This window comes from Lissotriton helveticus, chromosome 4_1 (genome assembly GCF_964261635.1).
Source record: "Lissotriton helveticus chromosome 4_1, aLisHel1.1, whole genome shotgun sequence".
Lineage (NCBI taxonomy): Eukaryota > Metazoa > Chordata > Amphibia > Caudata > Salamandridae > Lissotriton > Lissotriton helveticus.
In genome coordinates this window covers 1778052917-1778064779 of record NC_136063.1, presented here as the reverse complement: position 1 = coordinate 1778064779, position 11863 = coordinate 1778052917, and the positions used below count along the sequence as shown (strand labels likewise).

Here is an 11863-nt window from a genome sequence, read left to right as displayed (position 1 = left end):
GAATGCTGGGGCCTTCTCCAGAGTACGTGCCATTGCAGGATCCAGAGGAAGTATAGACAGCAGCAGTGGAATCAGAGATGTGGTCCTGTAGCATGTAGTGCAGGCAAGTGAGCTCCCTGGGGGCCTGTCAGCCTTAAGTCAGTGCTGCAGAGGCCAATTCTGTGACATTGCCACTTCCTGATAGGCCCAACAAGGTTGCATTCTATGAATCTGTCCAATCCATGGAAATATAAGTCTCCTACACATCTTCTGCATCGTTCAAAACTTTAACCTTCAGGAGACCCTAGGATTGCAAAATTGATGTAGGCATCCAACTGAATTTCCACCACACGACTCGGACTTTTTGAATTTGCGTCTGTTTCCATGACAGCCCATTGCCAATGAGTGGGCACGGCTCAGTACATTGACTATACCACGCGTATTTTTTGATGTCACACACATCCGTCACTATACGATTCGATGGGCTATGCGTGTGCACGGCTCGATCCATGCCTGTACGACGCGTCTGCTTAGAAGTCACCCGCGTCGGTTCAGATTACAATCCATGGCTAAGCCGTGCACACGGCTCCGTCCAGAACTGCACTACGCGTCTCTGTAGAAGATACCTGCGTCGGGTCACATTGCATATGCGTCGTACATGCATGAACCGAGCTGTGCGCACGCATAGCCCATTGTCGTCAATGTGACCCGGTGCAGGTGACTGTAATGCATACGCATCGTGCAGCCAATGGACAAGGTGTGCGCACTACTCTGTCAATGCATGTACGGCGCATCTGCATACTAGTCAGCCGCGTCGGTTCACATTGGTGTGACTTGAATACGGATTCCACACGGATTTCATTGCCATGGCCACATCTTCAACACCACAGCATGTCCCCATAGCTACCAAGGTTGCATATTTCTATGTGTGACATTTTCCAAAAATCTGTGTAATTATGATTGACATGGGCATGAGTTATGGACACAGTACCAGTTTGGAGATGTGTATGACCTGTCCCATACACCATGATTGCAGGTTTGCATGTTATGTACATCACAGCAAGACCCATGGACACATTCATGATGTGCACCCACAGTCTGTGTGCATGTTGTGTCTGTGATGTTTGTGGTTCCATGTGCCCAATGTGAGCCAGTGTCCACCATGTGCTATGTCCACAGGGGCCACTATCTGTGGGAGTCATGATTGGTTTTGGGATGTCCATGATACACCATGTACTTCCGGTGCGCAAGTGGGAATACAGGGACCATGACTATCTCCCTGACATGGAGTTGTGATGCCTGTGAAACATCAGTCCTCACATGTCACTGTGTTGTGTGTATTGAACGTGACAGCAGTACATAGGTACTGTGCCACAGCTCAATGAATTGGCATTGCACTCCATGGAAATCATGTACACATGTCTCATTGATATGTGAGATGATGGGCATGTAGGTGACATATGTGTCCATGACCAACAGCACACACCTCACTTCATTGTGTATTACTATGATGTATCTTGTGATTCTTTTCAAGGTAAGTGCCACATGGGAAGATGGATGTTTAATGTTACTCTACCCATCTCTGTACTGCAGGGCATCAGCTGTCCATAGACCTTTCTCGAACCTTGAGACCATGGTGGAACGTGACAGCATCCAACGGTACCGCTTCACCAGGAGACTGATCGATGAGTTGGCAGTTGGCGCCACATCTGCTACCTGGCCGGACATACCCGACAGCCCTGACACCAAAGGTAAGGCTGATGGCAGCCCTGCACTTCTTTGCCACCGGTACCTTTCAACACACTGTTGCTAGTGCTGGTGGTATGTCACAAACTATGTTCAGCCGTGTGATACGTGATGTCTTGGAGGGGATGTCGCATTTCCTTGACAAATACATCAGGTTTCCTAGCCCTGGTGAACTCACTGACGTAAAGGATGCTTTTTATAGACTGGGGAGGATGCCAAACGTCATTGGTTCTATTGATGGTACAAAAGTGGCACTGATACCACCACAGGCACATGAGCTGGCCTACCGCAACAGTAAACATTTCCACTCCATCAATGCTCTGGTGGTATGTCTGGCGGACATGGTGATCCCACATGTGTGTGTAAGTTTTCCCGGTTCTGTGCACAATGCCTACGTCATGAGGAGGAGTCGCATTGCTTTTTTGATGCCAAAGATGCCAAACCAGCATGCCTTGCTTGTTGGTGTGTACTGTTTCCATTGTGTGTGTTTGGCAATGTTGTATCCCACCCTCTTACAAGACTCAACTAATGTGCTGTTCTTTGTATGTAGGTGACTCTGGATACCCCAACATGCAGTGGTTGCTGACACCCCTCAGAAACCCTGTGACAGCAGCCAAGGGGAGCTACAATGAGGCATATGGTCGAACCAGGAGAGTGATTGAGCGGACCTTTGGTCTCCTGAAAAGCCGCTTCCGATGCCTTGACAAGACCGGAGGTGCCCTCCCATATGAGTCAGCTAAGGTGTGCAAGATCATCATAGTATGCTGCATGGTACACAACATGACAGTGCGGAAGGAGGTGCCTCTCTTACAGGATGACGATGACCAACATCTCCCACCTGTGGAGGATCCAGGCCTGGGCCAGGAGGCCAGTGATGATGATGATGAGGGTGATGTCCGCACACAGCTCATCAACAACTTGTACAGCTGATTGTGAGTTCCTAGGGTTGTTATGTCAATGTGTTGACTTTGCCTGAGATGTGTGGGTGCTGCTCAATTGCTGTTTGGGTTTGTCCATGTGGTACTTGACTGGATGAGTGCAGTGATGTGTCCTGTCTGATGGTCTGTGGTCCACAATGTTGTTGACATGCCAATTTGTTACTGTGTAGGTTTCTTGTGACATGTTTTGTGCATGTTCATTGCATTTCCATCCTGTTCTGGTGTGCTTCTGACTGTGTCTTATGGCTATCCTTCCAAAGGTACTTTGGCTTGTACTTGGTCAACTCTGACTCCCACCAACCAGAATTCAATGCCAGGGTGGAACTTCCAGTATCCCATCATGTGATGTGATACACACTCCTGAAGCTCCAATCAACAAGACTTGGTGACCGTGTGCCCACTGTCAGGTGGACTTACCTTGCTACTGTTGTATAATAAACTTGTTGCTGATGTGTGATGAACCTGTGCGTCACTTGTTATGTGTGTTGACTATCTTCACACTTCTGAGTGTCCTTTCGTTACCTCACTTGTGGGCTTGTTAGCACTGACCGTGGATAGGTGTGGTGTCTGTGCATTCCACTGTATTTCTGGTATACATCTTTGTAGACAATGTGTCACATGTCAATGGTGAGTATGTGTAGTGGGGCCCTATTGGTGTTTCTCCCTCATATGTGTCACATCAACATGAGTCACATAACGGTAATGGCATTGCTGTAGTAGTGGGCATGCACTATGTACTTTGGCATTTCTTCTGCTCCATGACACATACCAAATTTTAAACACAACAAAGACAGGTATAGTGTAAGAGTGAGTTTATTTACATACATGTGTGGAGATAGTGCTGTACATGAGATTTAGAATCCAAAATTCACAGATGAGTTAGAAGTCCTGGTAAATGAAATGTCCAGAGTGAAGTCCACATTCATCTCCTACATTGGAACAACATGGACCCTCCATGTCATGTTGGGGAGTTGTGTCATGTGCAACAAGGTGAACGCTTTGCACACAAAGGCCAATATCCAAAAAGGGTTCAGGATTCCTGGGGGATATGCTCGGACAACAGTGGCTCACTTGTCCTTCATCGGACGACCCCTCTTCTTCTTCCCGGGGGATCCTCAAGTGCAGGCCTCGGCGGTGCGTCAGACTCTCCACCAGATTCATCCTCCCTCCCTGTGGCATTTTCAGATCTTGCAGCAGCAGATGATGTTGGCACACAGGGAGGTGTGGACATATTTGTGCTGATCTGGCGGAGACAAGTCAAGATGTTGCTATGCACCGCAGTAAGTTTGTCCCACTTGGCCTCCATGCATGCATGTCCTTGAGGATCCCCACTACCTGGCCGAATCCTCCGGTGCTATCTTGGTACGCATCTATGATGCATAGCAGTTGTGGGTCATTATGCAGGCCATGTCCCTCTGCAGGCTGTGACCTTTGCCTGACACCCCTCCCACCACCCCTAGCCACACTGACAGGACCTGTGGTGGCACTCACAGGTGACCCAGGGACACCTTGGCTGTTTCTACTGGTGTTTTTGTCTGTTGCTTCCTGGGTGTCCGGTGTCCCTGTACGGTTTGGATTTGGTGTCCTAGGTCTGTCAGTGTTGGCAGGGGTGCTCAGTCTGTTGCCAGTTGTTGTTGGCGTGGGTGCAGGGTGTGTAGATGTCAGTGCTGCTGGGGCTGCATGATGACTCACACCAGAGGTGCCAGGTTGTAGGTCGTCATCCGAAGAGGACAGAGCCAGATCCACACCAGAGAGCTCGTCCTCCACCAAAGTCTGGGCCAGGGACTCCTCTTCCCTTGCTGCTGTGTCCCCATGAGCACCTGTGTTTGGAAGAGTAAGACTTTGTTAGTTATGTTACTACAGGCATTGATGATTCACATTTGTATTCAACAACTGGGAGGGAGGAAGAGGTACAGATCGATTCAGCTTGCAATGGGTAGTAATGACAATGAAGGGGGGAATGAATCACTCGTCCTGTGCAACTAGGTCATTTACGTATTTTCATTCCTACTAAATGCCATGATATATGTACACAGGAATGGGGCAGTACATCTTCGTTCACCACCTCAGTGTACTGTAGCTGCATTTCCATTGGGTCACCATTTGTGCACATATGCTGTGCCTCCACCTGGAGGTGATCTGGCTGCTTCCATAAGCGTGTCTAGAGAAGAAAAAGGCTGTAGGATCACATGGGGCAGCAACATGTTGTCCAACAGTTAACAACACTGGTGCGGTGGAACAGAAGCTGGATCCACACACGCAACAGCTTTGTTTGTAACTTTGTACATCACAATGTTCACCATTTTACCTTTGGGTGATGTGAGTGTTTTTGACTCACAGCACGTGGCACAGACACGCACTCGTAATTATCATCTCTGTACACTGTTGGGAAATCTGCCTTTTTACATCCAGGCGGGGGCACAACATATTTGCTAACATGGTGACCCAATAAAACAACTACTACAGTACACTGATGCGGGAAACAAAGATATTCCGCATTACGCGTATGTATGTATGTGAGGTTTTGAATGGAGGCAACACAATACGTTATAACCCAGGTTGCACAGGACAAGTGAACCATTCCCACCTCCTCGATATTTGGATCAATGGTTCATGTACATGTCATTTGCAACAGGACGTCAGGATGCATGCCTGTACACTGCATTGTCTCCAGTCGTCACAGACAGAGAGTGATATTGTTGTTGCACATTGTCCAGCCATCATGATGCCTTTCAATGTGCATGTTGGAGTGTGTACATGGGCAGCTCATGTACGTATTTAGATGTACATGGTCATTGGTATTTAATGGCCATCAGGTGGCTGACACAGGAGTGTCATCCCTGTTCACATTTGACTCTGCTTCCCTGTGAGGGGGTGAGGCAGCAATGGCAATATGGCTGACAGTGTTGTCCTGTTGTCTGTTGGTGCACAGTTCCCAGTAGGGCCTTGTGCTCCCCACTACAAGGCCCAGTCCCAGAGTTCTTGCCAATTAATTTCCACTCCCTGTCAGGTGAGCATGGTGCAGTGTGAGCTTGCTGGGCCATGTATGTGGCTGAGGATTGTGAGTGACTGCAACTCCCAGCATGCTCTGGGCTACACCCCCCTTCCCAACATGACCTCACTTCCTTACTTTGGACTCTGCTTCCCTGTGAGGGGGTGTGCCTGTGCTGACAAGATGGCTGACAGTGGAGTTCTGGTGTTTGGTAGTGGTCAATTCCCAGCAGGGCCTTGTGCTCCCCACAACAGAGCCCAGTCCCAGAGTTCTTGCCAATCCATTTCCACTCCCTGTGAGGTGTGCATGGTGCAGTGTGAGCTTGCTGGGCCATGTATGTGGCTGAGGATTGTGAGTGACTGCTACTCCCAGCATGCTCTGGGCTACACCCCCTTTCCCAGCATGCCCTCACTTCCTTCCTTTGGACTCTGCTTCCCTGTGAGGGGGTGTGCCTGTGCTAACAAGATGGCTGACAGTGGAGTTCTGGTGTTTGGTGGTGGTCAATTCCCAGCAGGCCTTATGCTCCCCACAACAGAGCCCAGTCCCAGAGTTCTTGCCGATCCATTTCCACTCCCTGTGAGGTGTGCATGGTGCAGTGTGAGCTTGCTGGGCAAATGTAGGTAGCTGAGGATTGTGAGTGACTGCAAATCCCAGTGTTTTCTGGGCTATACCCCCCTTCCCAGCATGCCCTCACTTCCTTCCTTTGGACTCTGCTTTCCTCTGAGGGGGTGTGTCTGTGCTGACAAGATGGCTAACAGTGGAGTTCTGGTATTTGGTGGTGGTCAATTCCCAGCAGGGCATTTTACTCCGGACTACAGGGCCCAGTCTCAGAGTTCTCAGAAATCTATGTCCACTCCCTGTGAGGTGTGCATGGTGCAGTGTGAGCTTGCTGGGCCATGTAGGTGGCTGAGGATTGTGAGTGACTGCAACTCCCAGCATGCTCTCGGCTACACCCCCTTCCCAGCATGGCCTCACTTCCTTCCTTTGGACTCTGCTTCCCTGTGAGGGGGTGTGCCGGTGCTGACAAGATGGCTGACAGTGGAGTTTTGGTATTTGGTGGTAGTCTATTCCCAGCAGGGCCTTGTGCTCCCCACTACAGTGCCCTGTCCCAGAGTTCCTGCACGTAAATTTCCCACCCTTGTGAGTTAAGCATGGTTCAGGGAGGTGTTGATGGTCCAATTGGTAGGGGGGGCAATATCTGTGGCAACAAACCCATCATGCTTTTGGATACACTCACTATGCCATCATACACACTATTCATTCCTGTCAGTCACCTTCACTGTCAGGTAGTGGTTGTGGTGGCTGACACTGTTTATTTAGATTGGTTCCACTGGCTTGCTGTATTTGTTGTTAGGTTTGTACATGTCATGACACAGTTAGGTATCACAATGAGGTGGGCGGTATTGTGTTTTGTCTGACTAGCATGCACTCCTTGGGCTGCTTCACTTTTTTTACTATGCCTTTGCTATCAGTGCATGTTTTCACTGCCTCTTAACAGTGATGTGTGTGTATTGCAACACAATTTTGAGTATATTTGTTATGTACTCACGAGGCTCTGTGTGTGTGCGCCTGTGTGTGAGGAGGGTCGTCGTGCGCCTCTCCGCTCCCGCCAGCCCCCTCTGCCTCCCGCGAGCCTCGGGCCCGGCCCCCGCCTGAGGAGAGGCTGAGCCTGCGGCCCCGCCATCCCCGTAGCCCCCGCTCGGCACAGAGGCGCCACCGCTAAGCCCCTCGGGAGCCGGACCCGCCAGCCAGCCGTCATTGGAGGCGAAAGGAGCCGCCCGCCCTCAGCCAGCATGTCGGCGCCCGCCGCCAAGGCCACCAAGAAGGAGCTGAACTCCAACCACGACGAGAAAGGACAGCAGGAAGCGATCGAACACATCGACGAAGTACAGAATGAAATAGACAGACTTAACGAACAGGCAAGTGAAGAAATATTGAAAGTAGAACAGAAATATAACAAGCTTCGCCAGCCGTTCTTCCAGAAGAGGTCAGAACTCACCGCCAAAATCCCTAATTTCTGGGTGACAACGTTTGTCAATCATCCACAAGTCTCGGCTCTCTTAGGGGAGGAGGATGAAGAAGCGCTCCATTATCTGACCTGGGTCGAGGTGTTCGAGTTCAACGACATTAAGTCGGGATACAAAATAGACTTTTATTGTGATGAAAATCCATATTTTGAAAACAAAGTCCTCTCCAAAGAGTTTCACTTAAATGAAAGTGGCGACCCTTCCTCGAAGTCGACAGAAATCAAATGGAAACCCGGCAAGGACCTGACGAAGCGATCCAGCCAGACGCAAAACAAGGCGAGCAGGAAGCGGCAGCACGAAGAGCCCGAGCGCTTCTTCACATGGTTCACCGACCACTCGGACACGGGGGCGGATGAGCTCGGCGAGGTCATCAAGGACGACATCTGGCCCAACCCCTTACAGTACTACCTGGTCCCCGACATGGAGGACGAGGAAGGCGAAGGGGAAGAGGAGGAAGATGACGAGGAGGAGGAAGGCCTGGAGGATATCGATGAGGAGGGAGATGAAGAGGAAGGAGAGTGGGAGGATGATGACGATGATGATGACGAGGAAGGAGAAGGGGAGGAGGAGGAAGGCGAATATGACTGATCACCGATGGATTCCGCCCCTTGACCCGATCTCCAGTCCCTGGGAGCAAGTTGCTGTCTTCATTTTTATTTTGTGTGCTCAGTTGCCTGGCTCTCTGAGGACCTCTTCCCCACTTCATGCCATGGTTTAAACGTTTTTTTCGGTTGAGGGGAGAAACTTGTTAATTGCTATGTAAATCTCTAACCAGTTTCTATTCCACAAACCATTCAACCCATCTCCCAACTCTCCCCACCTGAAAAGATACGAACTTTGAAAAGCCGCCACCATCCCTGGGCAGATGCGAGTGGGAGGTCCACGTTCCCCTTACCGTGCTGAAGGCGGAGTGCTGGGCCCCTGTGTCGTATCGCATAGAAATTATAGCGGTTTCCTTTATTTTCTCTGTATATTGGGCTCGTAGGTTACACTGTCTCCATATGAATATGGAAAGCTAGCATTTGCCACCATGTACCCGTCTAATTGTTTAAAAAAAGTTAAAAAGTGAACAAAAATAACCTGTGGGTCACTGAAGGTAGCTGGGTGGGTTTTGAGATTTTTGTCTGAGTTGGGGAGAGGAGGCCAGGTTTGTGGTAAGGCACTTCAGCAAAGTGGCTTTCTCCTTTTGGCATGTCGATCTTTCCAAGGCGTCCATGCGGTTTAAGTGACACTTTTAAAAACTATACACCCCCTCCTAGTGAAGGCTTCGAGCCCTGCGTCCTGACTGAGGATCCACTGAATTTGTAGATCTTACTGGCATCGACATTCTAATCTAATTTTTTTGATGTTTTGTTTTTTATTTGGTTTATTTTGTTTCACTGGAAAGGAAGGAAAGATGATGTGCAGTTTTAAATGTTAAAGTGTACAAGTTGCTTTGTTACAATAAAACTCAATGTACTCACGAGGCTCTGGTATGTCTGGTAGGCAATGGACGCTCTCTGGTGGTAGCATGTCCCGCACCTTCTCCTCCCATGACCTTTAGTAGACTGGTTTGGCAGGAGGGTGTCAGAACTTACTTTGCTCAATACGGCTTCCAAATTCTTGCACGGGAACAGAGATGCTGATCTCCCAAATCCCACCTGGCAATGCCAATGGGTCTTGTTTAGAACCCTCTGACCATTACCTTGAGGGAAGGGGTAAATTGGATAAAATAACAAACAAAGAAGAGACTGGTCCGGAATGGTTCCTTCAGTCAGCTATCCGCAGACATCGTTTTAGCCTTCAGTGGAACCTGTAAATTAATATAACATTACTACCACATTATCTACACTTCCTATCTACTTGGTAAGTCCTCTACTAGAATATCTCACCCTTTATCTCCGGGACCTCGCTTCTCTCCTATTAATATTGTAATTCAGTCTTCCTCAACAGTAGTTGTCACTATTGAAAGAAACAAACATTAGTTTTGTCTGCCTATCTATCCTAGTGACCCTTATTATACATTGGTAAGTGCACTTACTTCACTATCTGTAGAGTTGCCTTTTAAATTGGGGTTCTGTATTTTCTCTCTGTTTTCTAACAATGTTGACCTTCTTCCTACGTGTCCCTTCAAGGAAAACCTGCTTATCTTCTTCTTTTTGTCTTACAGGGTTTCCAACTATGGAGTATTGTTCAGGTAAGTGTTCATGTTATATCCTCGAATTGTATTACAGATAAGTCTCTCTAAAAATAACTATTTCTGTTTTCTCTTCTTTCCTTATAGGTTTCCTATTCTTGGTTTTACTTCTCTCCTGTCTCTCTTGTCAGGTATATACAATATTTACATATAGCGCATATTGTTCATTCAAACTCTCCTGGTTCACGTAAACAATATTCAGCCTTGTCTTTTCAGTCTTTTGAAAATCATTCGAGCTGTAATGTTACTGACTCTTCACAATCCTTTGACAATATTCGTTTTTTACTTAGCTCAATAGCCGCTATAATTCTCTGCTCACGGAACTCAAGACCGTTGACCTCCTCAGAACACGGAGATGTAATACTTCAGACTCTTCAGCCTCTTCAAGCTTTTCACCGTAACTCGCTTTTAAGACTGAAAACTCAGCGAGGACGTTGGAAAATCACTCGATAACTCTCCGGTACTCTTATCTAGGGAATTAGTGCACTACGATAGGGAATTAGGGAACTCTGAAGGACTGCCCTGAAACTACGACTGAACTGCTCAAGAAACTCTGTGAAGTGCGTCGATGAAGAGGCGCTCGCGCCGCTCACCTACTTCCCTGCCACCTCTGGTTCCATCTGGGCGGCCATATCGGGTGCCATCTTATGTCGTCTGGAGCGGACCCGTTCTGCCCATGTAGTTATGTTCGAGAACTCCTGTTCCCTGGTTGAAGAGTACAGTCCACAAATACGTGCACCAAGTTTAGTGGTTCTGACAGTACCCCCCAACAAGGTAGCTCCTTTCCTTCTTGGCTTTGAGGGGTACCGTTGATGGAAAGATTTAATTAATCTAGGAGCATGGATGTTCTTTTCTAGCTCCCATGATCGTTCCTCAGGACCATAACCTTTCCAGTCGATCAAATAATACAGTTTTCCTTTGGACCTCTTGGAGTCTAGGATTTCTTTTACCTCAAACTCAACTCCTGTCTCTTACTGAATTGGTTTCGGAGGGGTCTTGACTCTAAGATCCTTGGAGGCTTTCTTCAGTAGGGATATGTGAAAAACTGGATGAACTTTTAGTTTAGGTGGCAATTTAATTCGGTAGGTGACCTGATTGATTTTTTCTTCTACCATATAGGGGCCAATGAACCTAGGCTCAAACTTCCGATTCCCCTTTAGTCTCAAGTTTTTTGTACTTAACCAGACTGAATCCCCTATATTCAGAATTGGCCCTTCTCTCCTCCTTCTATGCGCATAGTCCTTATAATTCTCTTTGGCTCTTGTAAGATTGTCTACTGCCCTTAACTGTGTTTGGTGCGAATGTGCTACAGCTTCCCTAACTGCTGTTACTGAGATATCCGTTTGTCTAATCGTTGCATGTGGGTGCCTGCCATAATTTAGAAAGAAGGGGGAATAACCTGTCGAGCAGTTTTTTGCATTATTGTGGGCAAATTCAGCCGTCCACAAATAATCCGACCAATCTCCTTCCTCTTTTAAAAGGTATAGTCGCAGATACTGTTCTAATTCCTGATTGACCCTCTCGGTCTGCCCATCCGTCTCTGGGTGATAACTAGTGGAGAATCTAATCTCAGTTCCCAACCCTTCCATAAAGGCTCTCCAGAAGTGAGACACAAACTGAGGACCCCTGTCCGAAATCACTACCTTTGGTATTCCATGCATCTTCACAATCTGTGAGCTGAAATGGGCGGCTAGCTGTTTGGCAGAAGGTAACCCCTTTAGAGCAGTGAAACGGGCCATCTTGGAAAAGGCATCTACCACCACTAAGATTGTGTCAAAACCTTGACTCTTGGGTAAGTCAGTAATCAGATCTAACGTGACGGTGTGCCATGGGCACGGAGGGGTGGGTAAAGGCTGTAAAAGGCCCTTTGGGGCCTGCCGTTCTGACTTTCCCTGAGCGCAGATCTCACAGGACTTAACATATCTCTCAATGTCTGAGGCCATCCTGGGCCACCAATAGTGTCTCTTTACCAACTCTTCGGTTTTAGCTTCTCCTTTATGACCAG

General features: G+C 48.2%; 1 protein-coding gene across 1 annotated transcript; it reads left to right on the top strand.

The window, feature by feature from the left end:
- Positions 1-7431: 7431 nt before the first annotated feature.
- Positions 7432-8953, top strand: LOC144829358 (protein SET-like). The gene has a single exon (XM_078688423.1). It carries the CDS (start codon positions 7449-7451, stop codon positions 8268-8270), a length of 822 nt encoding a protein of 273 aa, XP_078544549.1. The 5' UTR covers positions 7432-7448; the 3' UTR covers positions 8271-8953.
- The last annotated feature ends 2910 nt before the right edge of the window (positions 8954-11863 follow it).